The 19,082-nt window shown below is 45.4% G+C and overlaps 1 protein-coding gene across 2 annotated transcripts in view; it reads right to left on the reverse strand.

Moving 5' to 3' along the window:
• The window catches only part of CLCN4 (chloride voltage-gated channel 4), a 39,337-nt gene extending 23,347 nt beyond the window's left edge, over window positions 1–15,990 (reverse strand). Inside the window, exons 1-4 of one of the 2 annotated variants that reach the window (XM_068962367.1) lie at window positions 15,847–15,990; window positions 12,463–12,562; window positions 7,895–8,082; window positions 4,951–5,073 (exon numbers count right to left, since the gene is read on the reverse strand). In XM_068962367.1, the coding sequence (XP_068818468.1) occupies window positions 4,951–5,073; window positions 7,895–8,082; window positions 12,463–12,562; window positions 15,847–15,990 (555 nt within the window). Of the gene's footprint in view, window positions 1–4,950; window positions 5,074–7,894; window positions 8,083–12,462; window positions 12,563–15,846 lie in introns of those variants that run through there. The other variant, XM_068962368.1, reaches the window with a different exon arrangement.
• Window positions 15,991–19,082: the final 3,092 nt, after the last annotated feature.

Here is a 19,082-nt window from a genome sequence, read left to right on the forward strand (position 1 = left end):
ACAAGGGAGGTCTTCCAGCTCTCTAATCAGATAAACTAGCCTTTAACTAAAGGTACACAAACTAGCAGTGGTTAAACTGGTCTTTAACTAGTGGTAGTGGGCTTATTTGAGCCTGTGCTCTGGGGAGCCCATATCCCTTTATTTAAGGGATGTTTTATTATGCCTGCCACAATCCTGCCCTTTTGTATTGCCTAGAATAAAATTATCTATAATTTTTTGTCAGTTAATGTGGATTTGGACCCAAGGGTACACTTGAAGAGCATGATACCATTTAGAAAATTATAAGCATCTAAATTACCTGAGCCATTGCCAGCCATGACATGTGGTGAACTGAACAATGTGAGAGGTATTTCATAATTCTTGAAAGTGACTGAATAAAATTGTCATGATCAAATTAGGGATTAAAGAAGGCAAATTTGTTCCCAGCAGATGCCAAAATCTAATCACCCGCTTTAATTTGAATTAATAGAGACTGAATCAAGCAGGGCTTTAAGGCAATGTATTGCAGCACATTTGTGAATTGATGATGGTAACTTTAAAACCTCTGTGCTGTGTGCTGTGCTTAGTCGCTCAGTCATGTCCGACTCTGGGACTCCATGGACTGTAGCCCGCCAGGCTCCTCTGTCCATGGGATTCTCCAGGCAAGAATACTGGAGTGGGTTACCATTTCTTCCTCCAGGAGATCTTCCCGACCCAGGGGTCAGGACCTGCATCTCCTGCATTGCAAGGCGGATTCTTAACCACTGACCACTGCATCCCAGATCACCTCCTATGATGGGAAATCTATTTTCTAAAAAAGCTCATTTAGTGTCTTTGCCGAAATGCAGATCAGCTCGGTATCTCAAACTGAGTGGAGTTGGTTGCGTAGTTAGTTGGGTTTTGACTGGAAGGATGTTATTTGTACCCATGAATGATTTCTTTGCATTTACTTTTTACTCTCCTCCTTTCCTCCAAGAACTGGGGTAAATGTTAGGAATTTCTAGCTCTACTATAATAACAATGAAAATCTGCTACTACTGAGTCATAATAACTAAACTTCAATGATAAAATCTCCATTGGGTTCCTGACACTTGAAAAAATTATTGTGAACTCTTTTATAAATAGAGACATGAATCTGTTACATACTATATACAGCTGAAAGCATATTCATGTACCTACTATCATGTCAGTTCAGTCCAGTTCAGTCACTCAGTCATGTCCAACTCTTTGCTACCCCATGAATCGCAGCACGCCAGACCTCCCTGTCCATCATCAACTCCCGGAGTTCATTCAGACTCACGTCCATCAAGTCAGTGATGCCATCCAGCCATCTCATCCTGGGTCGTCCCCTTCTCCTCCTGCCCCCAATCCCTCCCAGCATCAGAGTCTTTTCCAATGAGTCAACTCTTTGCATGAGGTGGCCAAAGTACTGGAGCTTCAGCTTCAGCATCATTCCCTCCAAAGATATCCCAGGGCTGATCTCCTTCAGAATGGACTGGTTGGCTCTCCTTGCAGTCCAAGGGACTCTCAAGAGTCTTCTCCAACACCACAGTTCAAAAGCATCAATTCTTCAGCACTCAGCTTTCTTCACAGTCCAACTCTCACATCCATACATGACCACTGGAAAAACCATAGCCTTGACTAGACGGACCTTCGTTGGCAAAGTAATGTCTCTGCTTTTGAATATGCTATCTAGGTTGGTCATAATTTTTCTTTCAAGGACCAAGCGTCTTTTAATTTCATGGCTGCAGTCACCATCTGCAGGGATTTTGGAGCCCCAAAAAATAAAGTCTGACACTGTTTCCACTGTCTCCCCATCTATTTCCCATGAAGTGATGGGACCAGATGCCATGATCTTCGTTTTCTGAATGTTGAGCTTTAAGCCAACTTTTTCACTCTCTTTCACTTTCATCAAGAGACTTTTTAGCTCCTCTTCACTTTCTGCCATAAGGGTGGTGTCATCTGCATATCTGAGGTTATTGATTTCTCCCGGCAATCTTGATTCCAGCTTGTGCTTCTTCCAGTCCAGCGTTTCTCATGATGTACTCTGCATAGAAGTTAAATAAGCAGGGTGACATTATATAGCCTTGACGTACTTCTTTTCCTATTTGGAACCAGTCTGTTGTTCCATGTCCAGTTCTAACTGTTGCTTCCTGACCTGCATACAGATTTCTCAAGAGGCAGGTCAGGTGGTCTGATATTTCCATCTCTTTCAGAATTTTTCACAGTTTATTGTGATCCACACAGTCAAAGGCTTTGGCATAGTCAATAAAGCACAAGTAGATGTCTTTCTGGAACTCTCTTGCTTTATCGATGATCCAGCGGATGTTGGCAATTTGATCTCTGGTTCCTCTGCCTTTTCTAAAACCAGCTTGAACATCTGGGAGTTCACGGTTCACATATTGCTGAAGCCTGGCTTGGAGAATTTTGAGCATACCCACTCCCAAGTTTAGGACAGACGAGCAGGAACCTGTGAACACCTTGTCTTTGCTTTCTCAGTGGACTCTTCCAATCATTTCCTTGCCTTTCCTGAGAGCTGTAGCACATCTGGGTATGCCTAAACAGTATGCTTGTTTCATAGAGGCTGTTTCAGAGCCTCTACAGAAATGGAACCATACTTCACATATTCTTCTCTAACTTACTTTTTCCACTTGATATCACTTTTTTGAACTTTATTCACATCAATGTGTTCCTTGCACTTTGTCACACAGGAAACAATGCTGAACTTGGTATTTGACTCATTTTGGGTTCAGCTGTCATAAATGAAGTTGCCATCTGTGGATGAACATCAGGTCCACCAGACACCCTCCCAGACAGAATTCCCTGTCTATGAGCTGGACCATGCACCTCTGGTTCTTGGAAGAGGAAGATGGTATCCCCACTTGCAACACCTTTTATTGCTGCCTTCAATTTCCCACCAACTCCCCACTACCCATCTCCTTATTTTGACAGGCAGCTTGAGTCCAAAAGCACCTGCTGCTGGGTACTGAGGTCAGAAACTAAGATGCCAATAATCTGTTTTCTTTGTCTCAATATCCAATAAAATGCAGTCAGTTCTGCCCGGACACTTGTTTGGAAAACACAAATTTGTTCCAATATGATTCATGCATCAGGGCAGAACTTGAGCGTGATGCCAATTTCGCGTCTGTTTCTGCACGATTTCCTCTGAGAGAAACACAAGGCAGAAAACTGCAGCTGCCAAACTGAGCCAACACACAAGCACACGTCTCGGACTACTCCCAGCTTGCATGCACACTAGGGCAGTATTCATACATTCCTTAACCATTTAACATGTGTCAAACTGTGCTACTGGTTCTGTGTGGTTCCCATCTTTTTTATGTGCCACCAATGAGGTTTCTGGGCACTGTGCCCCTAACTCCATCTTCCCAACAAGCTCTGTGGTTTTGGTGATGCAGTTTCACATCGCCCTATGACTTGGCATGCATATAGTACATTAGGAAATTCCCAGGTGGCTCAGTGGAGACATGAGTTCAATACCTGGGTGGGCAAGATCCCCTGGAGAAGGAAAAGGCAAACCCACTCCAGTATTCTTGCCTGGAGAATCCCAAGGGCAGAGGAACCTGGCGGGCTACAGTTCATGGGGTCACAAAGAGTCAGACACAACTCAGCACGCACACACAGTGCATTACAGCAGCACTGGCTGTACGGAGCAAATATGTTGGTACTGCAGCTTATTTTTTAGGTTCCTCCAGCAACGTGTTAATATAAACTATCCAAAATTCAGCATGAAATTGCCTTCTTAAAACATCTTTTCCTGGAACAAGATAATGCTGAGCTTTCCTTTCAACAATCCTTTAATTACCCCAGCCCTTCCCATGAACCGCCCGGACCAGCAGTGCTGTCGGCGGCGCTGCCAAAGACTGTGGGTCCGCTGCCATGACTGCTCACATCTTTATAAACTCAGCATCTCCACTCTGGGAGCTGCTAAAGCACCAACCTGAAGGAGAATGCAACAGCAGTGATTACAGTGATCATCTAAGAACTTTAAAAATGATTTCTGGCTCAAAGCTGCACTGTCTGGGTTTTTCGGGAATTGGCTCAATTATGGTTTTTTGAACCCAGCAGATCCTCTGTGGTTTGAAGTTTAGTCTCGGGCATTCTTCCTGATCGATGAGGTCACTTCCCTCATGCTCTGGTTACCAGAAAGAGCTGAAAATACTTATAAGAACTCTAAACTCACACGGGTGCATTCACAGCACATGTAGTGAACATGGAATTTACTTTTTAAAGATTGCTATTATCCTCTCACAAGCAGAGCAAAAATGTGGCAAGGGAGTTTAATCAATAAACTTTCTGAACACCAAACTTCCACTGTTGCCCTTTTTCACATCTTACCATTGATATACTTGCATACGTGCATGCTCAGTTGCTCAGTTGTGTCTGACTCTTTGTGACCCCATGGACTATAGTCTTCCAGGTTCCTCTGCCCTTGGGATTCTTCAGGCAAGAAAACTGGAGTGGGTTGCCATGCCCTCCTCCAGAGGATCTTCCAGACCCAGGGATTTCGATCCCTGGGTCTCCTGCACTGGCAGGCAGATCCTTCACCACTGCACCACCTAGGAAGCCCTAAATGCACTTAAGGGTTACTATAGGACCATGCCTGCGTGTGTGGTTAATGAACTCCAATTCCACAGGCTTTAAAACTTCTGCCTGGTATGCAAAGACAAGAATTGAAGCATCTGAGAATAAACAGAGCATAAATCCTGAAGCCAGACAGCTGGGTTCAACTCCCAGCTGACCAGCTTAGTGACCTTGGGCAAGTTACTTCACGTCTCTGCACTTCACTTTCCCCAACCATCAAATGAAGAATAAGAGTACCGACCTCATAGGCTCTCTGTGAGAACAAATGAGTAAACAGATGTCCAATGCTGGGAACCATGCTTAGCACCTAAGCGCCACATAAGTGCTTGCTCTTCTAATAATTGGCACAAAAAGCCAGTCCCCACTCACCTCGGGTATACCAGAGCCACAGGCATATGGTGCAAACACTCGTACCAGGGAGACAGCCAGAAATGCAAACAGCAATGCCCACAGGATGTACATTAGGTAATTCAGAATGTAAGCACTGGCACCCTAGACAAGACACAGAACAAGAAAAGACACGTGAGCCACTGCAGACCCAAGCAACACGCCTACCCCTCTAGAATGAGAGAGGACCCTCTGACCTGACTGGGCAGCTTCTCACCTGGTCCTGTGTCAACAAAGAGGCAGGTTAGTTTTATCAGCTGTTGCTATTGCTACAACGGTTCACACAGACACAGCACCAGGTGCTTTTCCGGGAGCTGTGTACACACATCTTCCATCAGGTGACACCTCAGCAGTCCTGGAAACTGTGAATGAGGCTTGGTTTGAATCACTCTGTGCGCTCGAGTTAATAAAAGGCATGTAACAGAAAATTCTGCCTTCGAACCCCCAGAAAGTTTGTTTGGTCTCGTCTGTGGTGGATCAGCTTCTTTGCTTTGGTGAAGGCCAAACCCATGCTGTGGGTTCATGTTTGGGAACGCATGTACACCTGTGGTTGATTCATGTCGATGTATGGCAAAACTAATATAGTATTGTAAATTAAAATAAAGGAAAAAAATTAAAAAAAAAAAAACCAAAGAGGAAGTGTGTGAATTGCCTTTTTTAAACTTTTTATTTTGTATTGAGGTATAGCCTATTAACAACGTTGTGACAGTTTCAGGTGGGCAGAGAAGGGACTCAGCCATACATATATCCATTCTCCCCTAAACTCTTGTCCCGTCCAAGGGGAACTGCATTTTAGAATACTGCTACTCAGATGTGGACCCTGGACCGGCAGCATCACCTGGCGTGGACTGGAAATGCAGTCTCAGGCCCTGCTCCAATATTCCAAATAATCTGATGTGTGGGGAACACCTTCTGAACCAACAACACAGACTGGAGTCTTTGAGGCTGAGGACCTGGTGTGCTGGGCAGAGACTACAATTCTCTAGGCCTCAGCTTCTTGCCACCATCTGGATCTGTCACATGATGAGCAGGAAAAGCCAGAGTGCCTCTAAGCCAGGCCACTGACACGGCCATACGTGCCCCTGTAAAACACAAAAACACGCTCCAGGAGATAGCTCTAGCCTTAACAACCAGAGATATTCATTCACACCTGATGTGGTGAGAAATCAGGAATACATTTTACCCGGAGAAAAATGGACTTTTCTGTGACTAAAAATAACATCTCACCTTGGATTCATAAATCTTGGAGATGGTCGAGAAGCTGGATGGCCACAGTTCCCCCCAAAAGTGGGAGCGAAGAAACCAAACATGGCAGCCAGCCAATTCAGCCTGCCTACCTCCATCCATCCAAGTGAGAATCTATTTTTGGAAGTGATGGAGAGCACTGAGGATGTGTGAAATTTCAAGAGCCCGTCAACTTCAGAGATTTGACAGAATTCATTTTCAACTCCACTGAGAAAGGTTGAGCAAAATGGCAAAGTGCATTCCAGAAGTCTGCAACAGAGGTAAATCAACTGGACAAAGGAGAATGCGGGAGCGAGGGGGAGAATATGCATCTTCCAAGAACAGTTATTTGGTGAACGGTCCTCACAGAACCCTGACGTGAATCCTGGCAACCTAGCTCCCTATCACCTGGGTTTCTGATCTGTCGATGACCCTTAGTCATTGTGGCAACCACTGAACTCAGTTAAAAATTAACTCTTTTCCTGGACAAAGATTTGTGTGGATCTGAAAGTCAGAGTGCCATGAAGGCTAGCGCCTGGTCTGTGTTTCACTGCTATAGCCCCTAGGCTGGGATATTCCTGTTACAGAAGGCCCACAAACATCCTCTCTGATGTGTTCCTAAGATGCATTGGAAGATGATAACTGTCTCCACAGGGAGACAGCACTTCTCATCTGCTAGGAGGGCTACGATCCAAACCAGGTTAACAACTGGGGTCGGTGAGGATGTGGGAAAGCTGAACCCACATACGCTGCTGCTGGAACGTAAAAAGGTGCAGCCACTTTGGAAGACTGGCAGCTCCTCAAAAGGTTAAATATAGGGTTGGCATGTGACCCAGGAATTCCCCTCTAGGTATGGACCCCAAAGCAATGAAAACATATGTCCACACAAAAACCTGTAGATAAGCTTTCAAAGCAAAGTCATTCTTAAAAGCACAAAAGTGGAAGCAACACGTGTTCCTCAGCTGCTGAGTGGAGAAATGACATGTGCTGTATGCAGACAATGGCATGTTATTTGGCCATGAAAAGGAATGAAGTCCCAATTTACAGTATGACACAAATGAACCTGGAAAACATTATGCTAAGTGAATGAAGCCAGGCACAAATGTCCATGGATTGTATACTCCATTTACAAGAAATGTCCAGAATAGGCAAATCTGCAGAGATAGAAAGCAGATTAGTGATAGGTACAAGGTTTCTTTGGGGGTGATAAAAATGTTCTAAAATTAGATCAGGGTGATGGTAGCACAAATGTGTGAATATTCTAAAAAGAATATTAGCATATTCATGTAGATGAATATTAATTCATTAATATTAATATTGATTACACAGATTAGTGTATACACATAGAATATCCTCTGGAATATGAATTACATTCACTAAAGCCATTTTTCTAAAACAATATCTTTTCTCCTTAGTTAGAAGTAATAAAAATCAACCCTATTTCTTTAGCATGATCAAAAGACCAATCTCGGTAAGAAAAATAAAACCAAATACCAGGTTTTAAAAACTACATACGTTGTACACATGAAATAGTGGGGAAGGACTTTCCAATTGAAGTTTGAACCCTAGAGCTAGAAAAAAAGCCGAGTGGGAAATGGTACTCATATTAGCCACAGATGAAGGTCAGAACAGAAGGTGAGTGCATGGACATTCCCCAACACCAGCCAGGGAGCTCCCAGCCAGGACACACCCACACACTCACCTCTGACTGATTCACCAGCAGCTCCGACCACTTCTGCCACAGGGGACACTTGTCCCTGTCCTCAAACGTGGTCTCATTGGAAGTCCAGCAGCACTGCTCATGGCTATACCAGAAGGCGGACAGGCAGATGCCCTCTTTCAGGTCGGTCATCCAGTCGACAGCGAGATCGATGACCCCGGCCAGAGTGCCTGGAAGAAGCAGCAAAAGCCACTGAGATGCAAGCCGGCTGGACCTGGGCAGCACGGAAGGCAGGCAGAGATGCCCACGCCCTGGGCTGCCATATGCCCCAGAAGCCTCTTTCAGCAGTCTTGAGGTCACCTGAGCATGTGGTAGGGCCCATGGTATGGCAAAAGTAGCACCCAGCCCACTGAGACACAAAGGCCAACGATATACAGTCCTCGGGGGTCTTCGATCACACAGGAGGGAGAGGCCTGCAGGGCAGAGTTCACTGCAACCCCCTGGGGCTTTCAGAACCCAGCCCTTCTAAGTTTTAGAACTAGGGTACCAACACCCAATAAAAGATGGAACCCCCTCAGCGACTTCCAGGGCAGGATGCTGGAATAACAAACTTATCTCTCCAGAAAAGACAATTCAGACAAAATGGAGAGAAATCAACTATGACAGCCTCATCATTTCAATCAAGTTTTATATCCAAGTGGAACCCAACTTGAAAAATGTCACTTATTAGCATCTTCTGAATTTTTACATTTTGGTTGAAGGACTGAGGAGCAATGTAAGTGAATAACTACTCTAAAGGCCAACAGAAGCAGGATAAAATAGAGTGTGCAGTGGGTCACAAAAGGCCATCTTACTAGAGTAATCCATTCCAGTCCTTTGCGAAGGCAGAGAATACTTTCAAGCAGCCAAAGTTTTCAAACTTTTACTAGCCTTTACTACAATATTATTTCCCTGCCAGCATCAATACCAAAGGTAGCCATACACCAACAAAAGGCCCCCTGGCCCTGTCACTCTCCTGTTGCATCAGCAGTCACCCACTGTTCTTTCCAGCACTGCCCAAATCCTCAGCAGCACACAGGCTCTTTCCTCAGTCTCCGAGTTTCTCTCCAGGCTCCTCTCTCTCCACCACTATCCCCACATGCTGCCCACGCCATGCTCCTGAGCACACCAGGCCCTCCTCTCTGCACTTCCTCAGACAGTGCTACCCTCCCCAAACTGGGCAAGCTCCTATTTATCTTCCAGATCCTGGCATTTCCATCACCTCCTTCAGGAAGCCCTCCCTGATTTCCTAAGTCTGGGCTAAGTATATTTCCCAGGCATCCCACCATCCCCATACTTATTACATCCTGATATGACTATATTTATATATGTGTGTGTATACACACATACACACACACACTCTGACTAGTCTATAAGTGGGGCAGGGAGAGAGTCTCTTGTCTGGTTCATGTGCCACCGTGGGAATCAGGCCAGGGATCCAGATCCTGTGTCCCCTTTAAGTGGGCAAGGGCCCCCAGCCTTGTCCACTGTTGTATGCATGTCAGGTGTACAGCTGGAACTATATATCAGGTTGAATGAATGAGAGCAGCAAATGAATGAAAATCAGAAAACTCAGGTCCGTCCATTCCCTCAAGGGCTACTTACTGAGCACCTGCTTACTATGGAAGTAAGCTCCACACCCTGGGGTACAGCACTGAACAAAGCAAACTCAGGTCCCGGACCTCACGGAATCACACCTCATGCAGGGAGAAACACATTAGACTAAACAAGTAAGCAAGGGGGCTTCCCTTGTAGCTCAGTTGGTAAAGAATCTGCCTGCAGTACAGGAGACCCAGGTTCGATTCCTGGGTTGGGAAGATTCCCTGGAGAAGGAAATGACAACCCACTCCAGTATTCTTGCCTGGAAAATCCCATGGATAGAGAAGCCTGGAGGGCTACAGTCCGTGGGGTTGCAAGAGTTGGACATGACTTAGCTACTAAACCACCAAGTGAGGGGCTCTGACAACAGGTGTAAGTGATGGAAAAAAGAATACAGTGTGCTCCAGGGGCGGCCTCCCCCCACAGTGGTGCTGGAGAACAGGTCCTCAAAAAAGGCAAACCAAGAGTCGCCATCTGACCAAGGAATTCTACTCCTCGGTGTCTGCCCATGAGAAATGAAAACATATGTCCTCACAAAGATGTGGGCACAGATGTTCACAGCAGCATATTCACAAAAGCCAAAAAGTGGAAACAACTCATATGCCTGTCAACTGCTTAATGGAAGAACCAAATGTGGTCCACCTAGGATGGCAATAGAAAGGAATGAAGTATGGACACATGCGACAGTGTGGATGAGCCTTGGCAACATTATGCTTAAATGAAGCAAGTCAGAAAGGATCACATATTATATGATTCCATTTTATGAAATGTCCAGAATAGGCAAATCTACAGAGAGAGAAAGTAGATCAGCAGCTGTCTAAGACTAAAAAGAGGCTGAGGGCACTGCGGCTGATAGCTAAAGGGTAGGGAGGTTCTTTGGGAGCTGGTGAAAATGTTCTAAAATCGACCTTGGTGTTGGCTGCAAAACTCTGTGAATACACTAAAAACCACTTTAACAAGGTGAATTGTATGGCATGTGAGTTACAGCTCAATAAAACTTTTACATACATACACACATACTTACATAATGGTAGGGGAGGGGGATGAAGCTCTGAGAGAGAGAGAGAGAAAGGTACTTTTAGAAAAGGTGGCAAGAAAGATGACCTTCGAACAAAAACGTTGTATGGAGCAACAGCGACCTCCAGCGGTAGCTCTGGGTTAACGCCCCTCATAGGAACCGCAGTTTGGGCCGCTCCATCTTAGGAGTCAGAATACCCAGGCTGCCACTAAGGCGGTGACAGGCCAGGCAGTGGGACTCCTGGGTCTCACCACCATTAGACAGCTGGGGAATGGGAAGGTGAATGGGTCAATTTTCTGGATTTCCTTCCCAGTACATCCAGATCAAAAGAACACTTTAGCTGCCTTCATCGTCAAGATCATCCATTTCTTGCCTCCCTCCTCTATTCATCTCCTGATGTGACCCTTTGCCAGTGGTCCTCATCCCTGGCTGCACATCAGCATCACAGGTAGAAGGGACCTTACTCAATGCTAGGGCGTCATTTCTGGAGTACTATTTAATTGCAATTTGGGCAGTAGTCGTTTTAAATCCCCAGGTGATCCCACCTAAAAGAAGTGAGGGAAACTGGATTACCAGAGAAGCCAGGTTGTTGGTATCTGATGTGTTAAAGTCAGCCCAACTGGGCTCTTGGATCAGTTAATAAATCTAGGCCAGAACATCTACTTGGACTCCTTCATTTCCCACGTCCATCTCTCCTTTCCAGGAACCAAAAATAACCCTGGGTAGAGTTTTATAAATCTATTCTAAACAAAGACATCAAAATTCACAGCAAACTATTTCTCTGCCTTCCTTTAAAGGTCTTCACATTAGCAGTCAAACAAAGGGGTGGCAAAATTTTGTATATCTATGAACTGCTACCAATATCCATGGAGAGCGGAAGGGTAGGATGGGGCGAATGCACAGCTGCTGTGACTGGAGGGAGAGCACTGCCACTTCAGCACTTTTCTGGGCCCTTTATGACCCACCCTGGCAACCGAGCCCCTCCCACCATTGTAGATGTAACAAATGAGAGGTGGCCAGAAATCAGAGTCCTCCAATCACAAAATTTCACTCTGTGCCCCATGGGAGTGCTGTCAGACAGCAAGTAACTACACTGGACCCATATCACAGTCATTCTCTGATCAGTCGTATAACCATAACTATGATGTTACTACAGGCAGAGGGTTTTCTTAAGGAAATCTCTTTAACTTGATCAGTTTTTTTCCTCTTTGACATTAACCTTCACAGCCTCCTAAGAGTAAGGAAATTTCAGGAAACGATTTCCATGGAGGGCTGGAGTGTTTGCGATTAAAAGGGGAGGCGTCCCCTCCAGACACACGTTCATTTGCTCTGAAAACACTGATGGGTCACAAACATGGTGTTGGGATTATAAAAATGAAGAAGGGTCAGAACAACCCAAGGACTGGAGGTACCTCTCCCAGGCCTCTCTCAGACCCTGCAGCATCTCATGTTACTGGGAGCGTCTCTCAATGTTCATCCCAGGGCCTGCCACTGTTAGTCAAGTTCATTCTCACAGGATGTTTTAGAGAGCAAAATGTTCCCATCCTTTCTAGCGTGCTCCATAGCCAAGTCCTACAGAATGTGAAGTGTGTGCTTTTGGTCACTCAGTCACGTTCAACTTTGTGACCCCATGGACTGTAGCCCGCCAGGCTCCTCTGTCCGTGGGATTCTCCAGGCAAAAATACGGGAGTGGGTTGCCATTCCCTTCTCCAGGGGATCCTCCCGATCTAGGGATTGAACCCGTGTGTCTTGCACTGGCCAGTAGATTCTTTACCGCTGAGCTACCAGGGAAGCACAGCTCTCCTGGTGCCGCTCTCCAATGACTGTACCTGGTCCACTCATGCCTTGGGATCTCCTTGCTTCACTGATGATAGATTGGTAAGTCATGTATTTTGCTCTAAGGTATTTCAAGCCACAAACTCCTGGCATGAAGTACAAGAGAAACAGCACATACCTGCCAGCAGGCCGATGAGCAGCATGACTGCCCATCCCGACCAGGCATCCAGCAAACTCTTGATGAACTCCCATATGGACTCCTTGCTTTTGCTGGTTATCTAGAAATAAAAAACCATCAGAACTGATGTGGATACACGTTCCAATTCAAACTTCCTTTTCTGCAACTGTTTCCTCAGGAAATGGTGACTGAGAAAACAAATGTAATTAAGCAACTAGATGGCCACTTAGGTGATTCTTTCAGTTACCGAGCATGATGGTCAAATGGGCTTTCTCGTTCACAGAGCTATGAAGATGACGATCTCCAAGGAATCAGAATCCCCAAAAAAATCACTTAAAAAAACCTTACTAAGCATGACTGGATCCCTGAGTATTCCAAAGTCATTCTGAAGGGAGACATCACTTCGGTGTCAGCATTTTCAATACGAATCACTATTTCAGCTTATATTGTAAGGCCTGTTCACAAAAGACCCTCTTCAACAAAGGTTTCATTTCCTTCTTTGGTTTTCCAGGCTATATGTTAACAGCAAGAACATCCTGGTCAAATACATTTTATTTAACTGGTACATTGCAAGCATAAGAACACGTGTGTGTGTGTGTGTGTGTGTGTGTGTGTGTGTGTGTGTGTGTGTGTGTGTGTGTGTGTGTGTGTTTACAGCTATGGACTTTTGGACATCTTTTTTCTAAAGTGTTTAACTTTTTTATTGAAGTATAGTTGATTTGCAATGATGTGTTAATTTCAGGTGTACCACAAAGTGAGTCAGTTTTTTTATATATCTTCTTTTTCAGATTCTTTTCCACTATAGGTTATTACAAGATATTAAATACAGTTCCCTGCACTATACAGTACGACCTTCTTGTTATCTATTTTATATGTAGTAGTACGTATCTGTCAATCCCAAACTTCTAATTTGCCTCCTCCCTACTTTCCCCTATGGTAACCGTAAGTTTGTTTTCTATGTCTGGGAACGTTTTTGTTTTGTAAATAAGTTCATTTGTATTAAATAAGTTTATTTGTATATTTTAGACTCCACATATAAGCGATATCATATTTGTCTTTCTCTGTCTGACTTACTTCACTTAGTATGGCAATCTCTAGTTGAATCCATGTTGCTGCAAAAGGCATTATTTCACTCATTTTTTACGGCTGGATAGTACTCCACTGTATGTATACACCACACCTTCTTTATTCGTTCCTCTGCCGATGGACATTTAGGTTGCTTCCATGTCTTACATGTAAACAGTTAAGAGTTTTCTCTAATATGCTCAGGAGTGGGATTGTTGAATCACATGATAACACTATTTTTAGTTTTTAAGGAACCTCCATACTGTTCTCTATAGTGCTATACCAACTGACCTTCCCACCAATGGTCTAGGAAAGTTCCTTTTTCTCCGCATTTATTATTTGTAGACTCTCTCTCTCCAGCATTTATTACTTGTGGACTTTTCGATGATGGTCATTTTGACCTGTATGAGGTGACAACCTGTTGTGGTTTTAACCAACAGCAAGAATGCTGAATGAGGCAGCATGGACCACACTTTCCAGGCAGATGGTTAGGTCTACACACACTGTAGGAGCCCCCTTTTCCCTCCCTGTGTTAACAGAATCCTACATCCCTGAGATCATCATTCCCTACACCCTTAAGAGCAAGGGCTGGCAAACATTTCCTATAAACAGACAGAAAGTCAATATTTTCAGCTTGGAAGGTCAGATTGTCTCCGTGGCAACTACTGGAGTCCGGTTGTCGCACAAAAACAGCCATAAAGAGTACGCGCAGGTGTGGCTGTGTGCCAAGGCAGTGGGACTTCTGGGAACAGGCGATGTGCTAGATTTGCCCAAGGGCCACAGTTTGCGACCCCTGTTCCGGACGGAAGGCTGCCCCCTCGCCTCCATTCCTCCAGGTCAGAGCCAATCACCTGCATCAGTGTCTGTGGGACCTCACTCCCTACACATCTCTCAGCCTCCCTTCCCTGCCACTGTGTAACGTGGTGTGACTCAGGCTCACTCTGGATATGGCGGCTCATTCAGACTCTCTGAGCTGTTCTCGCCTTTGTGGCTGCCGCATCTCTGACCTGACTTCTCGGTGGAAGGTGCTCCATCCTTGCCACTCTCTCCCCTTTTCACTTATAGCCACTCTGCTGGTTGCCCTCCCTCACCTAAGCATCCATCCCTGGTCCCCAGCCCCTCCCACGGAACCCACTAAATCCTGGCAACACTCCTGATCTCTCCCTCTCCAGACCCAGGCCACCTGGACCACTTCTAAAGCTTCAGCACCTACTCACATGCCAAGGACACCTCATTCTCCACCACAATCCTGACCATGCCCTTGAACGGTACAGGGATACAGGCTGGACAAACAGCTCAAACTCACAGCAGCTAAAACACAACTCAGTGGCCTCCCCCTAAAATCTGCTGCTCTGCTTTTCTCCCATCTCGTCATCCAAGGCCTCACCCCCTTGTGACCACAGCCAGGCCATCATCCTGACCCCAGTATTGCCATCCTGCCAATGGCTCCTGTGAAGGATCGTGACCCCAAGCCTCTCTTCGTTGGCACTCTTGTCAGATCTTCTTCCTTTCTCCTGAACTCATTTCCAACCTTCCTGTTTACCCCCTGGTGGAACATCTCTCTTGTGGCCATCAAAGGGAAATGTCAACTCTTATACTCAGTCATTCCCAATGTGGCCCCATTGTCCATGCACCCAAACTCATCTCCAGTCCTCTCCTTCCTTGAATCTGCCACCAGACCTCAGAGCTCCTTAAACTGCCTAAATGTGCAGTCTTTCATGTTCCTGTGACCTAAAAAAGGGCAGCTCCTGATTAGGACCCTTTCCCCTTCCTCTGCCTAGCACACTCTTACTCATCCATCAACACGCCATTGAAATACCACCCTCACTAAAAAGTCCCTCCTTCACGGCCCCTCCTAAATGATCCCACAGCACTTGATACACAACTTTATTGGAGTCCATTAAAATGCATCTTGATGCCAGCGAGATGCCAGGTGCTGTAATATGCGCTTTCATACACACATAGCCTCATTTATCTATAGGTATAATTAACTTCATCCTTGCAAATGAGAACACAAGGTCCAGAAATAGCACCCCAGAAGTGACCCAGCCTGAAGGTGGCATGGTCAGGATGTACTCGATCTATCTGGTTCCAGAGCCCCCTTCTCGCCCTCCACACCACACCCTGGTATGACACAGCCTCCCACCCAAAGCACCTGGTACTATAAGTATCTGTTCACATCACTTCCTTCTCTTCTCTCGAACCTGCCTTAGAACATGACACATGAATCCAAGTACTAGCTTGGTAACTATCTGCTGAAAGCAGGACTAAGCCCTCTGAAGGGATTCCCCTCAATGTAGCTTTATGAACAGCACAGACCTTCCTGTGTCTGTCGGTGTCCCGTGATTTTTCCCTCAGCCAATCGATGGTGTGGAAGTCCTCATATGTCCCCACATCAGGGAATGGCTCGTCGAGGAAATCCATCAGGTTTCCAGAACCACTGATCACTCCTGTATTGACCATGCTACTTACATCTGGAAGAGAAAATCTGTGGTTAGAAGTGAAAGCAGGGCATCTGCACAGTCCTGAAGGACAGTCTATGTGCTCTATTTTCTGGTACCAGAAAGACTGATTTCAGCATAAGTGGTTCTGCTGTGATGAAAAGAGTCTGTCTTAGTCAGCATCGACTGCTGTAACAAAAAATACCACAGACTGGTTGGCTTATCAACAACATACATTTATTTCTCACAGTTTCAGAGGCTGGAAAGGCCAAGATCAAAGCACTAACAGATTTAGTGCCTGCTGAGAGTCCACTTCCTAGTTCATGTGGCCGTCTACTCACTGTGTCTTCATGTGATGGAGGTCTCTGGGTCTCTTTCATAAGGGCACTAACCCCATCCAGGAGGGCCACATCTTCATGACCTCATCACCTTGCAAAGGTCCCTCCTCCTAATATCATACTTCCTGGGTCAGGAAGATCTCCTGGAGAAGGAAATGGTAACCCACTCCAGTACTCTTGCCTGCAAAGTCCCATGGACGGAGGATCTTGGTAGGCTACAGTCCATGGGGTCACAAAGAGTCGGACACGACTGAGTGACTTCACTCTCACTTTGGGAAACCCAAACATTAATTACTTATTATTTGACGCAGCTATGTGCTATAAAGTCACCATGGCCACTGAATTAGTGAGTACTGAAGCACTGTCCCTAAGAGAATTTTAAGGTTAGGTTATTTGACACCTTTATCACAACATCAATATATAACTTTATTTTGTGTTTCCTTTTTAAGACACCTTATCAGATACATATGGACTTCCCAGATGGCTCAGTAGTAAAGAATCCACCCACCAATACAGGAGGTGTGGGTTCAATCTCTAAGTTGAGAAGATACCCTAAAGAAGGAAATGGCAAATCACTGCAGTCTTCTTGCCTGGGAAATCCCATGGACAGAGGAGCCTGGTGAGCTACAGTTCATGGCGTTGCAAAAGAGTCACACACAACTTAGCAACTAAACAACGACAGCAAAAATATCAAATATATATTGTTGACTCATTCGCATTGAACTCACAACAACAGCACTGTCACTCATGCTGCAGGAAGCTTGTCTAACACACGTATTTTCTCCTTAAGGCATAGCGTAGCCTTCTCAGGCTCAGAAACACTACAGGCCCTCCTGCCCTGAATCTCAGGGCTGTTGGAAACAATGAAATTACCAGTAAAAAAAAAAAAAAAAGGAACAAAAATGGGAAAAATATGGCACTAAACAAATTGTGAAAAGGACACTTGTTTCTGGTCTGGGAACTAAAACAAGATGGCTGAGCACCACCTTCTCCAACCTCAGCAAGGATCACGCATTTCTGGCAGCTCACCATGTGCACTCAGCAAATGACTGGGCCAGCACCACAAGTATTGAGTGCTCTGGGGCTTACAAATATATTTTAGTGAGAAGGCAAATTCACCAATACGGAGCCAGTTATACTGACAGTCGACTATACATATTTCTGGAAAACCTCACATTCTGCAAAAGCAGGACATCAAAATGAGAGAGGTGGTGGAGTGGAAGGGAATAGGGTTGAGGCCTATCACTCAAAACCAAAGCACTGTAATCAAACCAGTAACCAGCTCCCCTAGGAGATAAAGTGGACCATGCAGGCAGGCAGCCCCTAGGGCTGTAGTGTGGATAGCCAAGACCTACAAAGGTCTGTCAAGTCAAAGCTATGGTTTTTCCAATAATCATGTACAGATGTGAGTATATAGAATATATATATAGAAGGCTGAATGTAATATTCAGGCTGAATATAAAGAAGGCTGAATGCCGAAGAACTGATGGTTCTGAACTGTGATATAGGAGAAAACTCTTGAGAGTCTCTTAGACAGCAAGGAAATCAAACTAGTCAATCCTAAAAGAAATCAACTCTGAGTATAGTATTCTGTGGAAGGACTGATGCTAAAGCTGAATCTCCAATACTTTGGCCACCTGATGCAAAGAACTGACTCACTGGAAAAGACCCTGATGCTGGGAAAGATTGAGGGCAGGAGGAGAAGGGGGACGACAGAGGGTGAGACGGCTGGATAGCATCACCGACTCAACAGACATGACTTTAAGCAAACTTCGGGAGATGGTAAAGGAAAGGGAAGCCTGGCGTACTGGAGTCCATGGGGCTGCGAAGAGTGAGACATGACTGAGCGACTGAAAAACACCACCACCAGGAGCAGCAATGGGTGAGTGAAAATGCTGGTGGGACTTAACTGGTGGGAGAGTCATTCTATGGTCTGAATGTTTGTGCCCCAATCCCAAATTCAAACGTTGAAACCCTAACCCCCAGTGGATAGTATTAGAAGGTGGAATCTTTGGGAAGCGATTGGATGCTAAGGGCAGAGTCCTCATAAATGGGATTAGTGCTCATATAAAAGAGGCCCCAGGGAGCATGCTGGCCCCTTCCACTGCATAAGTACACAAGAAATCTGTGACTGGGAGAAGAGCCCTCAGTCAACCATGCTGGCAGCCTGATCTCAGACTTCCAGCCTCCAGCACTGTGAGAAATAAATATCTGTTGTTTATAAGCCACCCAGCCTGTGGTATTTTGTTATAGCCGCCTGAACAGACTAAGACAAGCCAAGAGCCATGCCAGGCTGGAGGCACACTGCCCTGGGCAAGCTGCCCTGAGTGCAGGCACTCACTTCTAATTTTCCTTAAAATCCAGTCAAAAGGGCGCCTGCTGCCAGGGCAGTAGCAAAGTTACGTGTTTCTTCCTCTCCTGCCTAAGATAACAATTCCGCTCCCATCACCCTGGCTCCCCTCATCTGGAAAACAATCGCAAATAAACCAAGACATCTCCTGCAGTTATACTACCATTAGAACCTGATTTACAGATCGCATAGGAACTCATTCGACCCAGAGAAAACACTCTGCAGCAGGACCAACACTCACCCCAGTTAGCGAGAAAAATCATACACTCTTACAAAGACAAGAGGAATAAGCACTAAATTAAAATTACTTTGGCAAACGGCATGGCAATGTGAATTATAAGGCGGAGACCACAAAAGTGCCAGAATAAGACGGTTAAAGGGAAGGGTGGTTATTAAACTATTTGAGCACAAGCTTCTCTCACTGCT

Source organism: Capricornis sumatraensis, chromosome X (genome assembly GCF_032405125.1).
Source record: "Capricornis sumatraensis isolate serow.1 chromosome X, serow.2, whole genome shotgun sequence".
Classification (NCBI taxonomy): Eukaryota; Metazoa; Chordata; class Mammalia; order Artiodactyla; family Bovidae; genus Capricornis; species Capricornis sumatraensis.